A 24,343-nucleotide genomic window follows, 5' to 3' on the forward strand; every position below is an offset into this window, starting at 1 on the left:
CGGCAGCCCCACCAACGCCACTGCGGGAGCTTTTCTGTAGAGCCAAAGGCGCTGCCAGATGTGGAAATTTCACTTGTGCTGTGCAGCATCATCATCATCATCCACCACAGCGCTGGGCAAAGGCAGCAGAGATGATTTCGCGCCCGGTGGCTGCGACTCTGGGGTGCTGCGGATGCCGAGGGGTGATTCTGAGGGCCGTTGCATCCAGGCCACTGGCGGGCATTGGACAATCGGCATCGCGGGGAATCAGACCGGCGGCGAGCTCAGGACTACGAAGTTTTTCGACAAGCCAGCAGTTTGGCACCGCAGCGCGAAAAGACGCTGAAACGAAGCCAACGATCGAACAACGAAAAAGCGAGGATGAGATTGACGATGAGATTGTCGACAACGACGAGTCCGCGGATACACCATGGTTTCTAGATGTTCAACCGCCACGACATGCGCCGCTGCAGCACATTGCGTCGCTACCCAAAGTACCCGAAGATGCGCCTCATTTCCTCGAGCCGATGATGAAATACATATACGAAGACATGGGTTTGGACGAGTTATCAATGCTGGATCTCCGCGACCTTGATCCACCAGCGGCACTCGGTCCCAATCTCATCATGATTTTCGGAACGGCGCGAAGTGAGAGGCACTTGCATATTTCGGCAGGTCGCTTCGTACGATGGCTGCGGCGAAACTACCAAGTTGGTGCTCGGGCAGATGGGCTAATTGGGCCGGGAGAACTCAAGACGAAGCTGCGCAGATTAAGGAAGAAAGCGAAGATGCTGGGGAGCAACACTATGATTTTGCCTGGTTCGGATAATGGAATTTCGACAGGCTGGGTCTGCGTCAATTTCATGGCGCATGAGAATGGAGTACAAGAAGCTTCCAGTTACGACGAGAGTGGCCGATTTTCAGGGTTTGGTACACCAACGACGGGAACAACAGTGGTTGTGCAATGCATGACGGAATCGAGGCGAAACGAACTTGATTTGGAAACCCTCTGGAGAGGCATCCTCAAGCGAAACCTTGAAGAGATGCAAAAGGTGAAGGGAAAGACGCCGCTAAATCCCTCGGAGCTGGAATCCTTGGTCACTTCAAAAATCCAGATGCCTGACAGCCCTTCTGCTCATCAGTGGCAAGCTCTTAAGCTAGCTTCTCAACAGCAGCGCCACTTTTCGACCATGGCCCGACGTCTTCAAGCTCGTACTCAGAGCAGTGAGTCTAGAGCGACTTCAATGAATGATGACGCTCTAGTAACAGAAGATCAGCCGGGTAGCCCTTCGTTTGATCTGAGTGCACTGCGGCGACATATCCATGACTTTCAAGTGGCCGGAAGCCCCGTGAGTCGCGAAACTTTGCAAAGCCTCATTTCTGCAGTATTTCGGGCTGAGCTAACAGAGGAAAACACTGCGTCAGAACGACTTGCTCTGGTGGACCAGCTCAATCTCGTGGCGGAGGAGCGTGGGCTCTCGGTCATGTCCAAAGACTGGCTAATCGCCCTCATTGAGTCCATCGCCATGTCTCCGGCATATGGGCCGGAGCTGCAGCGGGCACAGAAGAATGTAGAGTTTCTCCTATCCACCAGGCAAAAGTCTGCGTTGAAAAATAGCGAGATCCTGCGACTCATGGCGGCGTACGCGCACCGGTCAGAGTGGGAAAAGTTTTGGGACGCATTTCGCTCACCTGCTCGATTTCAATTGCCGCGGTCGCCAGAACTGTACGAGTTTGCTTACCGCGTGCTGGCGGCTACTGGAGATCGGAAGCTGTGCACTGATGCTCTACGTTGGGTGTATCCCGAAATGCTCAAGGAGGAGCCCAAAGTATGGCCTATTGGGCCGCTATACGTGTCATTAAAGGCATGTATCCTAGTTGCAGATCCTGCTGCTGAGAGCCTACTGCATCACCCTCCGCCTCAAGATTCGCTGGACCTGTTTGGCCAGCGGCAATTGGTACATAGGGAATTCTTGCGCGTTTTGCGGGAGGTTGAGAACCTACGACACCATCATGCTGGAGAACAGGCGAGAGAGCAGAGGGCACAGACACTTCGCAAGTTGTCGGGACAGATGCCGTCCAATCAAAATTAGCATGATTCAAACTCTATATAAAATGATGTGGATGTATCTATTTGGCAGGGAGCATTTTAATCTGGGACTGGGAAAAGGTATGAGAATATGTACAAAAGACGCCGCTCCAAAGGGACTTATGACTGTATTACTTTGCGTTCCCAACAAGGCCTCTCATGTTTTGTGTAACATAGTTTGTTTGTATAAATTAGACAAAATCGTAAATGGCGGATAAATAGCCAACCTCTGTTCTTTCGCTTTCTACAATAGTAGCAATTCTACAGTTGTGACTGAGACGGTCCATCCACAGACTTGAGAGCATCTCGAAGCAGCGGCGCAACCTGCTTCCTGCTCGCAGACAAGTCTTTCTGCCTCCACGCCTTTCTCTTCCCATCATCACCGTCCAACAACCCATCCTTCCACTGCTCCAACTTCAAGCTCTTTGCAACACTGGGGAAATTCCTCGCCGCTTCAACGCCCTTGTCTGTTATCCCCCACACGAGGAGGTGACGCTGAAATTCTCCATCGGGGTCCGAGGTCGTCATGACACTAGCGACGTCGAGTTTTCTCTCTTTGGCCCAAGAAGCCAGTTCATCGATGAAGACGTCAAGCTTTTTAGCCTTTTCAAGTAAGTAATCAAAGTTTTGGACAACGCAGCTTATACCCAGCTTGAGACCTGCTTCTTCCCACTCCTTGTAGTCTTTGCGGAAGATGTCTTGAAAGCTAAGCTTCGAGATGTCCTCTTTGACGGCGGTGATTTCTTTGAAGAATTTGGTTTGGTGAAACTGAGTATGATGGTGGACTTTTGTGTGCAGATATTCTGCGGCGAGTATGTCTTTGGGTTTGACCTTGTGCTCTTCCTTTAGATCTAGAGTATCGATAAGAATAGGTGCCAAAGCAAGTTTAGCCAGGTTGTCGTCTTCAACAGCGGCATCTTCAGTTTCTAGCGGAGCAAAGGAGTCCCATGCCGCACGGGATTCTTCGATGATGAGACTCATGCAGCTTCCGCAGGGCTCGACGACTCGTGGCTTGACATCTGGGCTGGTGACGTTCTCATCAACATGGTGGTCGATGCAACCGATGACTCGCGACTGGAATTTCTTCAGGTCACCCGTCAAGGCGTTGTGGTCTACCAGAAACCACTCTGTGTCTTCAGGCTTGAGATCAGGGAGTTCAGATAGTGTGAGGATGTCTGTAGGGGCCAATCCAGCTTCCTGCAGGACAGCGGTCATCTCAGTTCGCAGAACAAGATCGGACCGGGGAATGTTTGAGAGGGGAATGTGTAGAGTGTGGGGGGATGTGTTGGAGCGAATATACGCCAGCACTACGGCTGAGCAGAGTGAATCAAGGTCTTGAAATATGTTAGTGAGAGTCTATACTTGGATCAATTGTGGTGATGTGAAATGACACACCTGCGGATTCATTGCCAATCACCAAGGTGAGAGGACTTGATCTTTGAGCTGGGGGAGCTGTGAGAGCGGATCGGGCAGCGGCTAAGAAGCCCTTGAGGGGTAGTCTAGGTGGCATCTTTATAGTGTAGTTTATTAGATGTTGAGATTCGATATCTGGACTGCTTCTATTTGAGATGAGCTGAGGTCTGCAATTGCAAGGCTGAGCGTATGGCGGGGCATTTGCCTGGAGCTCTTATCGCGATATCAACCACTCCATTTTTTCATGCCGTGCAGCAGGTCATAAAATGTTTTAAGAATTTGGCCCTCACGACGTCATTCAATTAACTCATGCAGTCAGCTAAATAGCATACATACATCATGTTAATTAAAAAAATCATATTGTGAATTACAATGGCTTCTCATAGGCTCTCTAATACAAGATGAATGCCCATCGCTATCATGAATGACATCCATTACAAACAGAGACTTGGACCAGAATGAGGGGCCCCAGCAGTTTATCCAGGCTTTTAGTTTGTCTTCCAATTCTCAACCCTCGGAAGTAGCTCCGCTACAGTCGCCCCTAAACGCCGGGCATCCGTCCGCATACAGTATACGGACGGGGCAAAGCCGGCTCGATTTCCACCCGTCGATGCGCCCTATATGTCAACTATCGCATTCGCTCTCCTACAGGGCGGGATATCGACATTACTAATACAGCGCCGGTTCGCCTCCGATCCTAGCCGTATAACTTATACGAACAGCTCGAGCTCCAGAGAAACAATTGGATAAGCAAGAGGCAAAATGATGCACATTTCAAAGCCAATTGCAACTGCGTCACGATCGGTGCATGCTCTCTCTAGACAATCGCATTTAGTGACAAGACGCGGCTATATTCATTCCGTTGCTGCCCCTCATCGACTTCATCAACCCCTCTGCCCCTCATCCCTTTCCAGCTTACAACTGCTCTCAACAAAAACAACTCCTCCAGCAGCAGCAACAACACCAAAACTTCACTTCCGTAGAGACTTTTCCACCACCAAAATGGCTCCCATCCCAGCAACCATGAAGGCCGTCCAGATCGCCAAAAATGGCGGCCCCGAAGTCCTCGAATACAACGACATCCCTGTGCCTAAACCCTCCGCGGGCCAGATCCTAGTCAAGAACCACTTCGCCGGCGTCAACTACATCGACACCTACTTCCGCGCCGGCCTCTATCCCGCGCCCTTCTTCCCCTTGACCATGGGCCGCGAGGCTTCAGGCGAGGTCGTGGCCGTCCACGACTCCGTCTCCAGGTTCGCGCCCGGAACCCGCGTCGCTTACATGGCCGGCGGAGAGTCTGCGACTTACGCCGAGTATACCGCCGTGGACGCCGAGAAGGTCGTGGCCATCCCCGAGGGTTTGTCCAGCGAGCACGCCGCGGCGATTTACCTGCAAGGGCTGACGGCCTGGACGTTTATTCGCGAGGCGGGCGAGGTCAAGGCCGGCCAGTGGACGCTGGTGCATGCTGCGGCGGGAGGCGTGGGCACGCTGTTGGTGCAGATGCTCAAGAGCGTTGGGGCCAAGATCATTGCGACGGCGAGCACGGATGAGAAGCTTGCGCTGGCCAAGAAGCACGGTGCGGATTATCTCGTCAACTCCAACGATGACATTGTCAGCAAGGTCAAGGAGATTACGGGCGGTCACGGCATCGACGCCATCTTTGACGGTGTTGGCAAGGCGACGTTTGATGCCGATCTGCAGATGATTGCTCTCAAGGGCCACCTCATCTCATTCGGCAACGCTGTAAGTTTTCAATCCCATTGCTGAAACACAAAGAAAAATGGAAAGAAGAATGAAAGAAAAGAATGAAACATAATGAGACAAAGGATGAACTAACAATGAATCTCCTCTCTAGTCTGGAGCTGTCCCCCCTGTCAACATCCTGCAGCTCGGCCCCAAAAACGTCAAGCTCATGAGACCCATCGTCAATGGCTACGTCTCTGAAAGAGCAGACCTTGAAAGGTACACGTCCGAGCTCTTTGACCTTGTCATCTCCAAGAAGCTAGAGGTCAACATCCACAACATCTACTCCCTCAAGGATGCCGCCCAGGCGCACATTGATCTAGAAAGCAGAAAGACAACGGGCAAGCTCCTGATCAAGATCAACTAGACGTCATTCACTTAGACTATAAATAAAAAATCATTACATGTTTTATTTCTTCTTTTGGTATTTGTTCTCTTTCTATCGCCGAGAAATAACGCATCCATTGTCCAACATCCAATTTCGTAGATGACGCTCATTCTGACGAAAATACTAAATTTGATCATTCATGTCTATTTTTAAAAAGCATCACATCCAATTCTGCTCTTTTTGTTTCAATGCATTTTTCCAACGCTAATATATCCATTTGTTTTTACGCCTTCTTGATAGCAGCCAACAACTCCGCCGGCGGCTCCTGTCGGTATCCCTGGGGGTTGTTGCTGACCCACCGCCAGAGGTCCTCGCAGGCCTTCTCCATGGTGAGCTCAGTCTTCCACTGCAGCTCCTCGTTGGCCAGCTTGGGGTTGGCAGTCAGGTCCAAGACATCACCGGGTCTGCGGGCAACGACCTCGTACTTCAAGTCGCGGCCGACGACGTTGCTGAAAGCCTTGATGATCTCGAAGACGGTGCTGCCACGGCCGGAGCCCAGGTTCCAGGCCTTGACACCGGGCTGCTTGGAGCGGAGGTAGTTGAGGGCCTCCAAGTGGCCTCGAGCAAGATCCACGACGTGGATGTAGTCTCGGATGGCGGTTCCGTCGCGGGAGGGGTAGTCTGTAGAAGCATTAGAATGGGCCGAGAGAAATCATGGGTAAATGCTAGCACTCACCCTCGCCAAAGACCAGCAACTTCTCGCGCTGGCCAGTGGCAACCTGTCCCAGCAAGGGGAGCAGGTTGAAAGGAACGCCCTGAGGATCCTCGCCCATGATGCCGCTGGGGTGCGCACCGCAAGGGTTGAAGTAGCGCAGCAGGGCGCCGTTCCACTGCTGGAAGGGCTTGCCCTCCTTCTCCAGGTTGGTGCGCTGGGCATTGACGTAGTCGGTGATGACGTCCTCAATCATGGACTTGGTGCGGCCGTAGGTGTTGGTCGGGCCAATGGGGCAGTGCTCGGGGATGGGGATCATGTCGGGGAATCGAGTGGCATCGCCGTAGACGGTGGCGGAGGAGGAGAAGACAATGTTGGTGACATTGTAGCGGGTCATGGACTGGAGGAGCGCAATGCTGCCGCCGACGTTGACGCGGTAGTACTCGAGAGGGATGATGGACGACTCTCCAACGGCCTGGAAATTGCTGTTGTTAGTTCTTTTGTCCTTGTCACGGCTTCGTTTCGTCTGGTGTCGCATGGAATCAACTCGCCTTGAGCGCAGCAAAGTGGATGACGCTGTCGATGGCGGGGTGCTTGGCAAAGACCTCGTCCAGCGCCTTCTCATCGGTGATGTCGACCTGGTAAAAGTCGGGGCGGCGGCCGGCCAGCAGCTCGATCCGGTCAATCGCAACCTTGGACGAGTTGTAGAGGCTGTCGACAATGACGACATCGTAGCCGGCGTCGAGCAGGGCCAGAGTCGTGAAGGAGCCGATGTAGCCCGTGCCACTGCGGATTGGGCGCAGAGAAGCGCATGTTAGTCCAAAGATCCAGTGCAAAAGCAAAAACATCCCATCATGGCAAACGACGACGCTCGCCCAGCTCAACGCAAGTCGGCGCAATCAATCATCGAGAGAGCTGCGTGGGGCAGCGAGGGGCGATAAGCGCGCACATTTGCTGGGCTGGCGGAGCATCGCAGAGAGCAGAGAATGGAGGGGGAGCCGTACCCGGTGATGAGAACAGTTCCGACAGCCATTGTGGTTGAGCGTCTGGATTGTAGGTGAGGAGTCGCGGTAGAGAAGAAAAGGCCAGGCCGGTGTGAGTGTGACAGCGAGAGTGAGAGGGGGGAGCGGATTTTATTGCTACGGGCGACTAATAATGTTTGTGCTATGGGTGCGGATACGCCTCTTATTAACTGTCTTGATAGGCGCGGATCGACCTGGGAATAACTGGGATAGTGCCGATGCTGGTGGCGCTGGAGCTGGATCCGGCGCTGGAACTGGGACCGGTGACGATCTCGAGGTCCGACCGCTGAAATTACCAGAGATAGAGACGGAGGCTGAGCGTGAGATGCTGGACGAGTATACGAGTAGCTGGAGAGAGACGGAGACGGAGATGACGCCAGCAGCCGGGGGAGGGGCCGTGAAGCCATAGACAGTCTCTGGAGCGCCATGCTTCAGTTGGTTTTGCAGTGGAACGAGTCCATCCAAGCAGGGATGAACTGAAACTTAGAGCAGAAAGGGTCCCAGATTACTTTAGCCACCGCTGGGCTTCCAATGGATGGCTTAGCTTTCATCGTTTTCCACTGGTTGGCCAGCAAGTGATACGCCAGACGGTAATTAATTCCCTTTGGTGGGGTTATGCGAGACTTGACGGGTATTACAGCCAAACACGGTGGCTTTCGAGCGCTTCATGGACTTCTTAGCACCAAGACTAGCAGTTCTGGCCTCAGCTGTGTTCCTGGATTTACATGGTTCAAGCTCAAACTACCTGGACAGAATACGACACTGGCTCGTAACATTCCCTGCTGATTACATGATTATATTAAGATATATTAATTGCTCCCCTGTTGCTTGTGATGATGCACTTTTTCATTTCGTGATCAAATCATGGCCCTGGTTCAATTGCTCGGCATGATATGATGAGAGCCTTTGCTTAGGAAAATGACGGTGGGCGGTTGGCTGCAGATCAGTGGTGTTTGCAAAAGCTTGTGCTAAAGATGAAACGCGCATCACCATCAAGACCCTTGTTGATCCTCACTGCACTTTGATCTGGGTATTACGAGTACAGCATCTCCTTAACAAAAGATCGGCTACATATCCAAACTTTGTATATGTATGTAGTACGAGTACTCTCCTGCATAATGCTTTGTTTGCATTGGTCTTATCGAGTTGTAAGTGCCTTTATCTCCGTTTTCAGCCCTGTTGATTCTTTGTGGTAGGTACATGCAAGTGTGTAGGTACTCGCTGAGACCCACGCTGCTGAGACATGATATCGCCAACAGTAACAAGGCTGTGCCGCACAGCTTCTGACAAAGACAGCATGCACGCAATGACCCAAAAAAAGAACGTGGCTGCAGCATTATTCTATCCTTTATTACGAGTAGATTCAATTAAACGCATTTAACCAAAACTTCCATCACCAAGATGAAAACATCAACTTGTACTAACGTGTAACTTGTACTTTGCGCTTCTGCGCTTCAATTCTCTGACGCGCACGTGACCCCGCTCAATCGTGCCTGATTCTTCACCCAAAAAATGCGCCGCTTAAGCCTCGGCGCGTCACGCTACCGCGCCCTCAGTGAAGTTGTCATCGCGCAAACTAAGCCCAAAGGCACCTCAAAGAGACAAAATCCCATCCTCACACGCCCAAACATATTTCTATCTCATCCTTGCATTTCGAAACTCTCTACAGAAGCTCATTGTTTCCCCCGGATACAAACAAAGTGGCCTTCCAACGCCTCCTTACCGCCCCTTCTGGTGACATGCGTCTCATCCCAACTTAACAAAGATGCCCTTTGTTGATCTCAACTCTCCCCCAGTAAGGATCCATCTTGGCTGGGACACAAAGAATCTGGGACCCAGCAGACGACGAATCCGGATTTAGGCTTGGAATAAAATTAGATTGCGGCTGTCTTTGTTTTGTGAATTTGGGCCTCGATCCGATCCTATTTGAGCATATCCGTCCTCGATTTTTCACCTTCTCCATTTTGCCGATTTTCAAAATTTCCAAAACCTCTCATCCTGTTCATTATCAACTGCTCTCTCATCTCATTTGCCACGACCTAAAGGATACATCCCTCACTTTGTTATCATGATGAATGGTGGAAGGGGAGGCAGACCACGGTCAAGAGAACGCAACCCTGCTAGACGACCAAACACCCGGACAGAGGTGGAGGATTTCAAGAAACCAGACTTTCCCTCCCTTAAAGGCGCACCTAGTACGAAACGGCAGTATACATATGGAGCTGCAGAGGAACCTCGCCGCCTCAGCGTGGACGGCATGCCAGCCACCCTTCAGGATGCTATGAATGGTGTTCTTCAGAGGCAGCAACGTCAGGAGGCTGAGGAGGCTGCGGATCTGCAACGTCATGGACAATACTTGAAGCCTCAAGTCACTCGTCGACAAAACCCGGCGAGAGAAGCCGACGAGTCGGAATCCGGATCAGACGTCGGGTCTAATCAACCATCACGTGGCCGGGACAACAGCAAGTATAGACAGGGATTGAAGTCTGCCATGGCGAAACTCGGTACATCTCTTCTACGCCGCACATTGTTTGAGAAGTCATATGACGCTAATCATTTTTTGCAGCAAAACCAAGTAACACAGCAAAAGTAGCCTTTGATCGAACGTTCAGTCAGCCAGCATCTGAGGATGAGGACGACGACGAGGAGGATGGAGAGCTCACTCCCGATGAAAGTGATGTTTCCGATTCGCGGAGTTTCAACGCCGAGCGTGATTATTTTGGGCATGCTACGTTGAGGTTATCGCCAATGCCGCCGCCACAAGCCGTCAAACCAATTTCATTGTCCAGCTCGACAAGGTCATCCACTCTATCGGGTCGATCCGTGTCGACCAATGACCAACATGAGCAGGCTACGCCAAATCGAATCATCGAAGCCCCAAGTAAAGCTTGGAGTGCCGTCAAGAGCCTCCTAGGGGGAAGGGTTTCTGCGCCTGTCAGTCCACCGGAATCAGACACGCAGCTAAGTCAAGGGACTAGCACCACCAGACTTCAAGAACAGAGCCAATCCACAGCAAGAATGCGTATCCCCAAGGCACCGACTATTGTGGCCCCAGCAAATCAACTCCGAGGCAAGGAACAGCGGACGGTAATTCCTCGAAGTAGCACTATCATAAATCGTCTGTCTCCCCTTGCCGCTACCCGGCGGCCAGGCAAACCTCTCCTCAGTCAACAAGACTCTCCTTTTCCCACAGATCACAGCGAAATGGACGACGCCATGCAAGACACTATTCGAGAGACTGAAAGCCGAGTTTCGCGCCAAGAGAAATGGTGGCGCATTCTCGCGTCCCTCTTCCCATTTACTTCTAGGCGGCAACCTCAGCAAAGCCATGTTCCAAACGGAGAGATCAACTCTCCCGTGTCTTCTGATTTCGACTCTGACCTCGATTCGGAACTCGATTCAGATCTCACCGACGAGTCCATCAACTGGCAACAGCTGTTCAATCCACTCACATATCTGCGGGCCATTTATTGGTTTTTCAGCACCGCCCTAGAAAGCGTCGTCAACTCCTTCTTCGGTCTCTTCTCAGACTCTCTGCGAGACCGACTAATGCTCATTGGCGAGGCGCTGATATACACCATTAGTGGCTTTTCGTTCCTTTTGCTGGCTGCAGTGCTCTCCAGCATTGCCATTGCCAACTTACCGAGCTTTGAAGAGGCTCCATCAGTTTCTGTTCCCTCGGTCTCAATACCAACCTTGCCAAGGTTCGATGACCTTGCCTCTCGGATTGGAAATTTTATTCCTTCCATTAGCTGGTCCTCGCGGAGTGCATGGGATGACTTTCCAGGGCTTAATGAGCTACGAGGCGACCAATATGCCGAGTTTGGGGATCTCATCAACCAAATACTACGAGATCTCCGCTTAATGAAGGGTGCTGGGAAGCTTCATGAATCATCCATTGAACAGCTGAACTCAGTCGTTCCCAAGATGGTTCACATGACACTCAAAGATGGAAAGCCCGTTGTCACGCAAGACTTCTGGCATGCCATCCGGGATCTTGTTGAGAAAGATGGCAGCTTCCCAATGCTAAACAAGAGCAAGGCCGGCAATTACGAGCCTTCGTCAGAGAAGCAGTGGAAAGATATCGCAGCATGGCTAGCGAGACGCCCAGAAATTGCCTCAAAAATTAACGAGGCGAACGATGGACTAGCCAAGAAGCTGCCACATATGTGGGAGGCTTGGGCAACTGACAACCAGCGCAAGGTCGAGCAAACGCTACGCCCCATCTTGGACAAGATGAAGATTACCGGATCTCTCTCCGACAAGGACATTGACAAGCGCCTTGACCAGATGATCAAAAAGCACGTGGGCAACACCAAAAGTGGCAGCACTGTTGTGAGTCGTGAATACTTTTTACAGTACCTAAGGGACGAGTTTGCCAGCCATCGTACGGAGATGAGGGCCGAAATCAATGAACTACAGCCCAAGCTGGAACAGCTGATTCGCGACTCTGTCGATCTAGCCAAAAAGGATGACTCCCCGAGCATGACCAAGGCGGAAGTTGCTAAGCTCGTTGATGGATTGGTGCGCAAAGCCATTGCCGATATGAACCTAGAGGCCATGGCCAAGGGTCGGATTCGCTCGCACTGGGACAGGGATCTGAAGAACCAGCTCAACTACTTTGGAGTAGGTGCTGGCGCCATTGTCGATCCCAAACAAACGTCTACCACGTTTAAGCCCGATGCCAAATATCTCAATGATAAGGGTCTCAAGGGTGCTCAGCCGTACCCACCCATAGAAGCTCTCCTTCCATGGCATGACGATGGCGACTGTTGGTGTGCTGCTCGTGAGGTAAACAAACGCGGCAACCCCCATGGTGCCAAATTGAGCGTCATCATGGGCCACTCAATCATCCCTCAGCATATCGTGATTGAGCATATCTTACCCGGTGCCACATCAAATCCCGGTGCGCGACCCCGTCACATCGAAGTGTACATCAAAATCGAAGACTCGGCTACTCGAGAGCGTTTGTTGGATTTTTCAGCGGCGCACTTCCCCGATGACCTGTCAGATTGGAACTATGCCCCGGCTGATCTGCCTCCTCAGTTTGTCAAGGTGACTCAGTTTGTCTATGAGGGTGCGGAACTGCATGATGGCGTTCATGTTCACCGCCTCAGCAGCGAACTCATGGCCCTCAACGCTGAGACTGACCAGGTGATTGTTCGAGCTGTGAGTAATTACGGAGCTCCCAATCACACATGTTTCTACCGCATTCGCCTCTTTGGGCATAAAGTAGCAGAGCCAGGCGACATGTAAAAACAAAAAACACAAAAAAAAATTCTGCATTCGGCGGCGTCACAGGAGCGTTGGTTTTTGATCTCATCTTGAATTTTGTCTCTTCTTTCTTCTTTTCTTTCTTCTATCGTCTTATTAGTGGGAAAGCATCTTTCTATTGAAGCCAGGCGCAAACGTAGATAGGGTCGGAAATTCGGAATGGGCAGTGGAGCTGGAAAAAAGGAAGAATACCCCTCCTCACGAACGAACACAGCAGGTTTTTGTTTTTTCTGCACAGATGGTGGGACATGTTGACTTTTTTTTACGTACCTATTTGAAATGAAGGCAATGGAGATTCACATTGGATGACTTGACTTGTTCGTTTTGACAGCTCTGTGCATGTGTGTTTGTGTATGCTGCTTTGTCTGTTGGTTGTGCTCTGGCCTGCCTTTCTATTTTGTAGTGGTTTGTGAGTTTTTTGGTGGTTTGAGAGTATCAGCCTTGTTTTATTTTGAGGCTTTCTGCCTTGAGAGCATCGCAAATAGAGATAGAAGAGGGCGTCATGCAGGATGCTGAATATACCAGCGGTTGACTTTTTATACAAATTCTGATGCTTTTACACTGCAAGCTAACATTATGCTCTGAATTACACCTCCCCCAATATACAACACCAGCCAGAAATGCTCTCCCAAACGGTATCGACAAGTCTCCATTTAACCATCCAGCAGACCTGCAGCCAAAGCTTCCAGGTCCTCCAATGTTTCAGGTTCCTGATCCACCTCAATAACCTTGCCTCCCTTCTTCTTCTTGCCGCCCTTGCTCTTCTTCTTGGCGTCTGAATCGTCTGAATCGTCCTGGAACCACTTCTTGGCCTTCTTCCGCGGCGGCTCAGCATCTGAGTCATCATCACTGCGATCCTCCCCAGCAATAGGCAGAGAGCGCAACAAAGCCAACGGATCTTCGCCGTCGCCGTTCCCGCCAAGCTCCGCATCAAAGCTCTCACCACCAGCCATCTCCATCGCTTCTCTCGCCTTTCTCTTCTCCTTCTTCTCTCTCTTCTTCTGCTTCGCGAGCGCCTTGTCGTCCACGTCAGCCTCCTTGACCCTGACCGTCTCGCTATCCAAGAACTTCTGTCGCTGCTCTTCTGCGGGACCTTGTTGCTTGAAGTCTTCTTCGTCTTGGAGCTCGTAGATTTCGTGCGCGTTGCCTTCTTCGTCAAACACGAGCTTCGACGAGCTGCCCATGAACTTGGCCATCTTCTTCTTTGACTGAAGGGCTTTCTCACGGCGTTTTGAATCGACGACGTATAAATCGTCGCCGCCTAGCGCTATGACTTTGGCATTGTTGATAGTCGCCTTGCCTGTAAGTGCATCGACCTCATCATCGTTTAGTCTTCTCTTTACAGACAAAAAGTCATCCTCTTCATCATCGTCTTCCTTGCCTCCATCCAGCACAAGTTTAGAGTAATGGCTTGACAAAACGTCCTGGTTCGTTCGTTCAAACATCTTGTCGTATTTCGTCCGCACCTCGGGCTTCTTCTTCTCCTTCTTCTTTTCGTACTCTCCGTCCAGATCCATGTCTGATTCTGAGTCGCTTGACATGCCTTGGCGGGGCGCGTTCTTTATCCTCTTGATATCCTCCCCCTTTTGAAATTTTATCTGTGGGGTTCCAGGCAGACCAAGGCTCGAGGCATATGCGTCCCAGTCGTGGTCGTCAAACTTGAACACTTCTTTGTCTTTTTGCAGGTGAATTGACCTTGTGTAACTGATGAATGCCTTTTGGCCCAAGTATTTCAAGTCGGGGAACTTAAAACACATGTCCTGCAGATTATTCTTGATGCTCTTTTTCTTTTTCTCCTTGACGTGCACTTTTTGTATGGGAATCTTCTTGTGCTCTAGTCGCTTAATCATCCCTTCTTCTTCGCTGGGGTCGAGGAAGAGAACGGCACGGCCGTTGCTCTGGAATCTGGCTGTTCGTCCCACACGGTGGATATACGTATCAGCATCTTCGGGGCAATCCGCCTGAATGACCCAGTCAACAGCAGGGAAATCGATGCCTCGCGCAACCACGTCCGTCGCAAACAGACATGATGTCTTTGCAGCAGTGAATCTGTTTGTGATTTCCAGTCGTGCGATTTGTTTTTGACGGCCGTGCAGGTGAAGTAGCGGAATACCGGGCTGAAGATGTCGAAAGCTTTCGTAGACAAACCGGACTTGCTTGCCGGAGCTGAGGAAGACAATGATTTTGCTCTTGACGTTGGCTTTGATAAAGCCATAAAGCGTATCAAGTTTTTCGGGGAGTGGGGTGACGATGTAGTGTTGTTGAAGGGTAGTGGGTGTTGCTGTCGTTGCGTCTTGGTGCACGGAGACGTATTCGGGATCTTTCAGGCTGAGTCGGGCAAGATCTGAAACTTTTTTGCTCTGAGTTGCGCTGAACATGAGTGTCTGGCGCGACTTGGGCAGATGCTCAACCAGCGCATCAACTGCAGATTGGAATCCCATGTCCATGATTCGATCCGCCTCATCCAACACCAAAATCTGCAAGTTGTTTGCATCGAAGCCGGCCGTCTGGTCCAAGTGCTGCAGCATTCGTCCTGGCGTGCAGACAAGGATATTCATTCGAAGCAACCGCTCAGCCTCCTCCTTCAGATTCTTTCCACCAATAACCAACCCAGCTGAAAAGGCGTGGTGTCGTCCGATCTTGCGTAGCACTTCGAAAATCTGAACCGCCAGCTCTCGAGTTGGGGAGAGGATGAGAGCACCAAGGCCGTCGAATTCTGTCCATTGTTCGCGATAGAGCTTCTCCAGTACCGGTACCAAAAATGCCAGAGTCTTGCCGCTGCCCGTCTTCGCTGCACCGAGGATGTCTTTGCCCTGCAATGCCAACGGGATGGCTTGTTCCTGGATTTCGGTCATGTTGGTGAAGTGTGATGCGTGGAGGCCGGATGCCGTCGCAGGTGAAATGGCCGCCGACAGGTCAGCAAAAGTCTTCACCTTGCCAGACTTGGGGTCCTACGTAGAATCACGGTAAGTTACAACATCTAGGATAAATGCATTTGCGCCTCATCCACTCACCAGCTGGGCAATGGCCTCCGCGAGTTTGTGCAGGTCTTCATGATCGCGCTTCCTCTTTTGCTTCTTGAGCTCTGTCTTGTTCGGCTTGTGCTGCGGCTTCTGCTTGCCGGCAGTTTTTGCAGGCATTGCGACTTCGGGTGCAGATGTTGGGCTGGATGAGGATTTTGTCGAGACCGAGTTCCAGATTCTGGTCAATGGACGCTCGCTGCATGTAGCGATAGGAAACTTTTTTGTCGAAGCGAGCTTATCTTATCCTTGTCGATAAGATAAGAGCGAAAATGGAGTACAGGGTAGCTTCAGAAGCATGTCTTTTGGGCACGTCGCTCCTCATCCAATGAAGCAATACTTTGGAGATTTCAATAAACATGTAGAGATGATAAAGGAATTATCAATTCTCTGCTCTTGTTTTTACTCTCGTCGGCAGCTAGAAGGCATTCATAGAATCATTCGCTCTTGTGTGTTGAGTTTGAAGAGACTCGACGGAAGATATAGAATGAGCCAACAGAAAAGAGACTGCCAGCAAATAAGTCAGGTAGCCCAGTGACCTCCATTAGCCTAATATCACATACATGGTTAGCCGTAATAGCCTTACAAAAATGAGGTGTACCAAGATTAGCTTGTGACATAGCAACAATCACTTGGATATTTACACTGAGTTTACGAGTGACACTACCTGAGTACCAAGGGATTGAATACGCGTAGAGGAGTTGCTCCACATTGCCCTTAGTACTGCCCGTCTAAGGCCAGATCATCAAAACCCCAGGTAAAATAAAATACAAAAATAAAAAGTCCGGCCATACAAGAACAAGGAGAGAATCAAATGTTCAAGAAATAAAAAAAGAACAGGACCGAACGCGGATCGAACGCGTGACCTAGAGATCTGCAATCTCTCGCTGCCAAGTAAGTTAGTTATTGTGTAACAGAATGGGAATTATGTTTCAGATTCGCTTACCTCTACCACTGAGCTATCGATCCCTTGTGATGGAGCGGGATTTTAGTTAGTCTTATAAAACTTGGCCAACGGACACGGCAAAAAGGGAGCAAGTTGAAAAAAAGAGAAAAAAGAAAGGACCGAACGCGGATCGAACGCGTGACCTAGAGATCTGCAATCTCTCGCTACCAGATTTGTTAGTGTCTAAGTTGAAACTGGAAATTGTGTTCAGATAAGCTTACCTCTACCACTGAGCTATCGATCCACTCGTTATATCAATGACTTTTCTAAAATGCTTATAAGTCTACTTAGTTGCTATGGGCCTATCAACGTGCCAAACCAAACGCCTGAAATCATCCGCACGCGCAAAGCGACGCTGTATTGTTTTTCTTTCTTTCAGTTCCATACCAATTGCGCTCCAGTAGATGTTTCATAGTTCAAACAAGCCGATTTCTCTTCTACTTTCAGCCCTATGCAAAGATGGAAAGCAGTAACCCATACTCATTTCACCTTTTTGGTGATCTCTGGCTCGAAGACCCTGTCCTGTATCTCAACGAGAATGATCTGGCTAAGTTGGAACATGTCATGCCGTACCTTCATCAACTGGAGACAGAATTTAAAGGTACGGCAATGGTAGCTGCTTTCCTAATTTTACGTGTATTATCCATGCTGATATGGTACCTAGCGAGACTTGCAAAAGCATCAAGAGACAACGATGGCAATGAAGGTTTTCGAGATCGATTTGATCTCATGGTTAAAGCCGAAACAACAGCATGGAAGCATTACGGCACTGTACAGGAAACAACGTTCCTCATCCCGCCAAGCGGCTCTCTTAATTCACCTGTTGCATGCCACTTGCATTGCCCTTCATTCACAGTGATTGATCCATACAGCCAAGAAACTGCAGATGAATCAAATGTCTGCATTAAGCAACTGATAGACATCGGTTTTTCTCCCGATCGATGCGTGTTGTACGACCATCTCTCTAGGCGCGAAGCGCTTGATGGGTTTCAGTTCTACCCAGCTGATATTCTCCGTATCCATGAATCTTTCACCTTAGAACTTAGAAGCCGAATGTCCGCCATTGTGGATATATGTTGGGGGGCCTGTGTACGAGAACGCATGCAGAAACTTTATAACTTGACACCATTTAAGCTGTAGGGAGCTTTTAAGGGTGTCGAAATATGGTTGGAATGGGAGCAGACTAATCATTCTGATGATGGTATTTGGAAAGTTATTCGGTTTGTTACCTTTGTCAATCATCCGCAGCGAATGTTGTACGGTTCACGAAAAAAAGAGGTCGCATGCAAGATCTGCACTTGACGGCAGCATCCAGACTTGCCGGAATGTCTATTGACGAACAATTCTACACTAAAACCCATAAACCAGGAACCTATGGGAGGCTTACCACATGGCAGTACAAGAGGCAGCAAAGCATGAACGCTTCCGCAATCGCCGAAATCTCCAGTTGCACGCCATTCGTATTAAATACAAATATGCCAAACATAGAAACATCTTTACCGGCCAGTTTCACCGAATTTAGACAAACATTGGGGGTGCCAAGAGATCATAACATGGACGATTTCTTTCAGGTAAGTCTAGTTATTTTACCATGCTATGACCCTTGGTTAATTTGATCTTATAGAATATAAAACGAGAACCGCTTGCGCTATTTCCCGAACTTGGAAAACCGACGGACCACAAAGGCCTGTACTACCTGGCATCCGCACTCGTATCCAATGGCGCCGATTTAGGGCAAGCGCTTTTGATATGTGGACTGAGCTACTCTAATATTGCCCATTGCGAAGAGTTCCTAGATTGGAATGATATCCCTGTTCAGCTTCGAGTTTGGATTGAGAATCAACGTGGATTGAAAATTAATATGAAGGCTGTCGAAAGTATAGACGACCTTCAGAGAGTACACAGATTGCTTTGTCGAACACAGCCGAAAGTGACTCTCCAAAGCCATGGGGCTATTGGCGTTGCTTTAGATATCTCCATACGATATTTCAAACAAATCGAGCACATAGGGCAAGATGCAAGTAAGATTGCAGATCTGGTCTTCGAAAATCCTTCCTTGTGCGAAGCCATGCCTCGAAAATGTGGGCTTTGTAATCAGAGTATTCTTGATGATGCCTTTCCTCGGTTTAAAAGGCTTGATCCTCAAAGATATGTGCTTCGATTCCTCCAAAATGGGTGCGGACTCCCAGGCTGCCCAGGTAACCAGCTGAGTGCCTGGGCCATACCAGCAGACCCCTCGGTGAAGTACACTCGACCAGACCGGAACAAGCTCGTCGCCCTCCCAAGAAAATCAAACTGGGAGGCATATTTTCTACGGAATGGTGTAGAAAATGGATCTCTTCCTGAAAATGTGACGCTTGTGTGTCGCCGCTGTCGTACGCAGTTGTTTGACGATACCGAGCCGCGCTGGACGAGGGAGTCCACCCCTCGCTATGTTCTACGGCGACCCAATTGCAAGACCTGCAATAAGAAGAACACTAATTGGTCACCACAAAATACTTCGATTCTTTGGGTAGACTCGTCAAAACTTTCGCGGAAGTGGGCAAGCCTCTTGAAACAACCCGCGTTTGATCCAGAAGATGTTCTCAAGAATCCAGACTGGTATTTTCCAACGGCTGAAGCGCAAAAGGCAGATCATCAATAAGTAGACGCCCGGCAAAAAAAGATAATTCTACTTTCCTCTACCGATTCCTTGCGTATTGGTAGCTCAACAGCATGCAGAGCTCCCGTCACTACATTGGTGATAATCATTAGATCGTAGCGGTTGAAAATCGTTAATGGAGCTTGAAATGTTATAACCAGACTCGTCTGGTTGTCACGACACTCACCTGATGGTCAGTTTCAGTTTCACGAGGTAGGGATATCTTGTGGAGTCGAAAGTGTTAACTCCTTTCGCTTTACAATACTCGGGATATCGCTGCTGAATACATCGATTTTCTTCTCTACACTCATTTTAATAACTTAAATAGCTAGCTATCATGGCCTGCATTATATGAAAGAAAGTTCTTGTCAATTTGGCTCGTAATCTATATCTCTTGCCACTTCTAACCTTATGTTGATCCACACATCGCCATAAGACTTTGGTGTGCACGCTTTCCTGTACTTCACTTACTATTGTATCACTGATACGTTTCCACAAAGTCGTAAATCTTGCAGCCATATCCGCCATAACTGCAAATCTGCTGCACCGCCAGCCCAACATACATAATGATACTCTCGATCTCATTGTCCCAAGATGCTGCCGCAAATCCCAACTGCTTGCCAAGCTCGAAAAAGGCTTCAATGAAGTGGTTGGCGACAAGCTCTGTCTTCACTGTTCCTTCTTGTGCTTCGTGGATATCGTTAGTGAGGGCAACGCAGAGTGTAGGGACAGCCACAACGGCGGCGATGGTGCCCTTCCAGCGCTTGATGGTTGGCTGATCGGCCTTCTTCACCTTGGCGATGACATTTGCCAGCGCTGCGGCGCCAAAATTGGAGACGGTGAGCCCCAATTTCTGTATTATTGTTAGCGGGAATATTCAGAAGATGCTGGATTTCTCAATCAGTCGTGTGAAGTAGACTTACAGAGTACTTGACAAATTTGGCTGTTGTAGAGGTATCAGTCGGCGGCTTCGTGGGATCCTCGCCGACTGGCCAGGTGATGAACGTGGATATCGTCTCGAATGTAAGTGACGTTGCGTTCAGCACATTGGTGAGCTGGGCAACAGGTCCGATCGGAACACTTTCTAACCCGGTGCCTTCAAGGGCGCTGTCGATGAGGAGAGAAATGGTCTTGAACTCGCCATACACCAACTCCAGACTCGTGGCCGTTGCCAGCGTGAAGTTGGTCACGTCCTTAGCAAGGGCAGGATCAGCTGTGCCCGATACATACTGACCGAAAGTATCAGAGGTCAGTCGACCCGTAAGCTTTGGAGGGGCCTTGTCTGCCTTGGCCTTGTAGAGAACTGTTGTAGGAATGGCCATGAGCAATGCGACCAGTCCTAGTAGAGAAAGGGGTCGGTTGCCGGCAATCTTCTTCCAGAGCCATCCAATTACAGGGATATCCATGTTGCCGTTGGCGAGGGTCTTGATCAAGTTGATACCCAAAGCCAAGGCCTTGAATAGGATATCTCCAAGGGTCTTGAGAGAGTCGATTATGGCATCTAGAAGATCTCCAGAGATCTTGACCATGAGAGCCTTGATATCATACTCCCCGCTATCGAAAAAGTCGAGGAAATCTTTGGCGACGTTAGTGCAGAGTTTGACGATAGTGTCGAGCTCATCTTGGATATCGTCCCAAATAGCAACGAGGTCGTCTTCTGCCGAACCAGGAGTGCTATTATCAGTTAGGACGGCATTGGTAGTACCGCCACCATATGTGAAATAATATGTCGACCAGTTGTAGGCAACATCCGACTTGACATCTTGGTCAGTCTCATCAGCATTAGACGCAGCAGTGGGCTCTAGGGCAGCCTTTGACTTTACGCTCTTAGGAGCAGCAGAAGCGCCATCGTAGTTTTGGTTCTGCAGCGTGGGTAATTGAGCTTTGATGGTGGTACGGAGCTCTTCTAGCCATGAGTCGACTGTGATCTCAGTAGTATCCAGAAGATGTTGCCCATAGTCAAGAGCTGCATTAAATCCAGTGGTAATGCTGTCGGCTGTAGCGAGAATGTCATCCCAATTGAACAAGTATCCCAAAAAGTCAATAACATCCTGCAACAGGACGCCCAGCTTCTTGAAGACCCAGACGACAGCCTTGACAATGACCGAAGCTGTATCCAGAATAAAGGTATAGATTTCATCGCCAATTTTGATAATGAATTGCCAGACTTTGCCAGCAGCGTCCTCTGGAATGACACATTAGTCAGTAAAGGTTGAAAATTGTACGGGAGTGGGATTTTGACGATAGAGACATATGCTTACCAACAAGATTAACACCCCAATCAACAGCATCTTCAACCTTGTCCTCAACCTGATGCCAGAGATCTTTGAGCGTGCCTCCAATAGAGAAAGCTCGTATGCCATGAGCCATTTCCCCTCCAGAAGCAGCCACAAGGCTTACTGCCTTGAAGGATTTCAGCAACTGCTGCTGGCTATCCCCTTGATTCTGACGTGTCTGATCTACCAAGGCTTGAATCGATGCAGCAGCACTCTTGACATCGTCATCCGAGGCATCGGATGGAATAAGAGGAGTACCATCTTGCTTCTTGAGGGCGCGAACATCTTCGGGAGTCTGAACATTGTCAAGCTTCATAATTACCTTCACCGAGGGATCCAGGAGTGGGTTCTGCAGAGAAGTCTCAGGAGATCCAGGTTTGGCAGCGCGGTAAGCGTCTGCTGAGAAAACGAAACAAGAAGCATCATCGCTCTGAAGTTGTATGTTCAGAACTCCCTTGGCATCTGTCTGATACCATTGACCAGTGGGCCCAAGTGAAGCATACCGGCCATTGACGGTACATCGAACAACACCTGAAGCGCTGACTCTGAGCCAGCACCCAGGAATGAGACTGGCTTCATCGCTAGTGGTGGCTGTAGCATGCATCCGCAGCATGAATCCCTTGGTCTCGATGACATTCAAGTCTGACGCATACCAGAAGGGGTATGTTTGCCACAGCTGTGACACCGAATCTTGTTGCAAGAGGATGAGGTTGCCATACTCATCTACGGATAGCAAGCTGCTGACAAGTGTTTGATCTGAACCGTCAGCAGACTTCAAAGAAAGCAACCCAGAAATTTGGCCGCCTTTTCCATCCGAAAGGAGAGGAATCACAGTTCCATTGGAAAGGGTTGTGCTTTGTGCTGTATAATAGTGAACGGCGTCTGTGTTGGTCGTGTACCAAAATCTCAAAGTTTGTCCAGACAAGGTGACATGGAGGTCCTTGAGGCCACTGACTTGGTCTCCCGTGTTTATGACAGTTCCTTTGCCTTTGGCAGAGCAGTATTCGCTTGACTTGAAGGCCGTGATGTTTTGACCTCCAATGAGAAGAATACTCTGATGCGACGTAGGATCGACATATGAATTAATGCAAGTTGCGCCTATGAGAAACCGGTTAGCACTTCTACATAATGTGTGTGTAATGTGAGAGTGGTGACATACCGGTAGGGCAAATTGGCTCCACGACCATGGTGCTGCCGGTGAAGAACTTGAACTGAATGTGTGTAGGCCCGCTGAAGGTTTCATATAAGACAAATACGCCGTCTCCAAGAGCACAGGTTCCCAAAGCAACGTCTATAATTCTTTTGGGATTCGCAGCCAAGGACCATGGACCCAATAACGTCGCCTGGTTCTGAATAAATTGGACAAATCGTAGATCTTCTGTGCTGGCAAGTCTGTCTGGACGTTGGAATGCTACCATAACTAAAGGCAAGGTGCGTTTTGTATCCGTAGATTTATTGTTCTATCAGAACAGTATTAACATCACGCTCTAGGCCTTTGGGTATCCAATAGAGTACCTTCAACATACCATGTAAATGTGGTCAACTGTAGGAAAGGAAGCTCCACGAATAATCTTGGAGCTTGGAATGGGACTCTGAAGTTCAGCAAATGTGATACCGTAAAGCAATGTAAAGGAAGATGTGGCGTTGGCTCCAGGAGTGGCAATGCAGATGTCAAGTGTAGAATCCGGTGCTTGAACAACAGCAAAGGCCTGAACCTTGGTACCGCTGGGAACGATGCCAGATACGCTTCCAAAGTCAATTTTAGTGGCTTTGCCATTGATGACAGTAATCAAGTAAAGATAGGAGTCTTCACTCAGGGAAAAGACACCTGGATCCATGTTGGCATCTCTGAAGACTGCAAAATGCTGGCCAGCTGGGATGGGGTTGGCCGAGACATAGTTTGTCATCAGCTCCGAGTCTTGTTTGATGGTCACCATGGTGAAAGAGTGATGGGGTGAAAATATGAGTTTGTAGGATGTTTCTTTGTATAGCTGCTGATGAAGAACTGGTGAGTGAATAGTTTGATGAATCTAGACATGCAAGACTTGATATATATACATCAACATATATGAGAGCGTCGTGAGTTTGGGTTGCCTCCCCCGCCAATATCAAGGCCGATGTCTTTACTGCTGCTATTACAACCACCACACCCCAGCCAGCGGTGCCACCGATGACTTGATATGATGTAAATGATGGCTTTTCGATGGTTTCTCTTCAAAGACCCAATTGCGTCTTCGGCTGGCGATGCCAAGACCGACAAACTCGGGTCATCGGCATCCGAATCATCGTTCAATTGATGCAAATACGGCAATACGAGCCCACTCAGGTACTTCCATGACAAGCGAAAATGTGCTGGGTTCACGATGCAACATGCAAGGCTGGTATGAGCGGTATAGCCGTTGCAGCGTTTCTTGTTATTTGGATGCCTCGTGCTGATGCATTCACACCTAGTCAATATTGGATCCTTCCTAGAAAGCAGCAGTTATGATGCATGCCTATAAGCTTACCTTTATTTTTCAGGGTGCATGGCAAGAGAGGTTAGCGGACATTCGTATCGACCCCTGCATTACGACCCTACCGTTTAACTCTGCCGGCGGTTAAACAAGAAGTGATCACATAGCTGCATATTCCCGTTGGCTGCCGATCTGTGGTTGGCCAGAATTGTCGCAAGGCTGTGTCGACAAATCGAAGCTGAATGTAAGAAAATAGCGTTCCAGAATACATAGTCACCAGGGCTTGCGGGTTCCAGACTATCGTGTTCTGTTTGCTTGATTGCCCGATTAGGAAACCTTTTTGAGGTTGACGGGAAATGATATCATAGGTAGTCCTTTGTCTTGGAGTTATCAAGAACTTCATATTCGAAATTTGATATATAAGCTCTCTTTTCGCTGATGATTAAA

General features: G+C 49.4%; 8 protein-coding genes across 8 annotated transcripts; 4 read left to right on the forward strand and 4 right to left on the reverse strand.

Annotated features, from left to right (window-relative positions):
• Window positions 1-131: 131 nt before the first annotated feature.
• Window positions 132-2,072, forward strand: T069G_08007 (ribosomal silencing factor during starvation domain-containing protein; the record flags this gene model as incomplete). Its single annotated transcript, XM_056175217.1, has 2 exons — window positions 132-1,031; window positions 1,095-2,072. The coding sequence occupies 2 exons, from the start codon at window positions 132-134 to the stop codon at window positions 2,070-2,072; spliced, it is 1,878 nt and encodes a 625-aa protein (XP_056026166.1).
• Window positions 2,073-2,329: 257 nt separating this feature from the next.
• On the reverse strand, window positions 2,330-3,578 carry T069G_08008 (DHHA2 domain-containing protein; the record flags this gene model as incomplete). Its single annotated transcript, XM_056175218.1, has 2 exons — window positions 2,330-3,402; window positions 3,464-3,578. The coding sequence occupies 2 exons, from the start codon at window positions 3,576-3,578 to the stop codon at window positions 2,330-2,332; spliced, it is 1,188 nt and encodes a 395-aa protein (XP_056026167.1).
• A 926-nt stretch (window positions 3,579-4,504) lies between these two features.
• T069G_08009 (zinc-binding dehydrogenase domain-containing protein) lies at window positions 4,505-5,591 on the forward strand (the record flags this gene model as incomplete). Its single annotated transcript, XM_056175219.1, has 2 exons — window positions 4,505-5,224; window positions 5,337-5,591. 2 exons carry the CDS (start codon window positions 4,505-4,507, stop codon window positions 5,589-5,591), a joined length of 975 nt encoding a protein of 324 aa, XP_056026168.1.
• A 244-nt stretch (window positions 5,592-5,835) lies between these two features.
• T069G_08010 (NAD dependent epimerase/dehydratase family domain-containing protein) lies at window positions 5,836-7,297 on the reverse strand (the record flags this gene model as incomplete). Its single annotated transcript, XM_056175220.1, has 4 exons — window positions 5,836-6,233; window positions 6,289-6,739; window positions 6,816-7,050; window positions 7,269-7,297. 4 exons carry the CDS (start codon window positions 7,295-7,297, stop codon window positions 5,836-5,838), a joined length of 1,113 nt encoding a protein of 370 aa, XP_056026169.1.
• Window positions 7,298-9,354: 2,057 nt separating this feature from the next.
• On the forward strand, window positions 9,355-10,999 carry T069G_08011 (uncharacterized protein; the record flags this gene model as incomplete). The annotated part of the gene is made up of 3 exons (XM_056175221.1): window positions 9,355-9,790; window positions 9,853-10,879; window positions 10,954-10,999. 3 exons carry the CDS (start codon window positions 9,355-9,357, stop codon window positions 10,997-10,999), a joined length of 1,509 nt encoding a protein of 502 aa, XP_056026170.1.
• Window positions 11,000-13,213: 2,214 nt separating this feature from the next.
• Window positions 13,214-15,700, reverse strand: T069G_08012 (DEAD/DEAH box helicase domain-containing protein; the record flags this gene model as incomplete). Its single annotated transcript, XM_056175222.1, has 3 exons — window positions 13,214-14,103; window positions 14,179-15,511; window positions 15,575-15,700. The coding sequence occupies 3 exons, from the start codon at window positions 15,698-15,700 to the stop codon at window positions 13,214-13,216; spliced, it is 2,349 nt and encodes a 782-aa protein (XP_056026171.1).
• Window positions 15,701-16,985: 1,285 nt separating this feature from the next.
• T069G_08013 (uncharacterized protein) lies at window positions 16,986-19,170 on the forward strand (the record flags this gene model as incomplete). Its single annotated transcript, XM_056175223.1, has 5 exons — window positions 16,986-17,127; window positions 17,191-17,615; window positions 17,667-17,782; window positions 17,842-18,097; window positions 18,151-19,170. 5 exons carry the CDS (start codon window positions 16,986-16,988, stop codon window positions 19,168-19,170), a joined length of 1,959 nt encoding a protein of 652 aa, XP_056026172.1.
• A 475-nt stretch (window positions 19,171-19,645) lies between these two features.
• Window positions 19,646-23,380, reverse strand: T069G_08014 (uncharacterized protein; the record flags this gene model as incomplete). Its single annotated transcript, XM_056175224.1, has 5 exons — window positions 19,646-20,020; window positions 20,091-21,352; window positions 21,429-22,541; window positions 22,603-22,903; window positions 22,970-23,380. The coding sequence occupies 5 exons, from the start codon at window positions 23,378-23,380 to the stop codon at window positions 19,646-19,648; spliced, it is 3,462 nt and encodes a 1,153-aa protein (XP_056026173.1).
• Between the last annotated feature and the right edge of the window lie 963 nt (window positions 23,381-24,343).

The sequence above is a fragment of the Trichoderma breve genome, chromosome 5 (assembly GCF_028502605.1).
Source record: "Trichoderma breve strain T069 chromosome 5, whole genome shotgun sequence".
Classification (NCBI taxonomy): domain Eukaryota; kingdom Fungi; phylum Ascomycota; class Sordariomycetes; order Hypocreales; family Hypocreaceae; genus Trichoderma; species Trichoderma breve.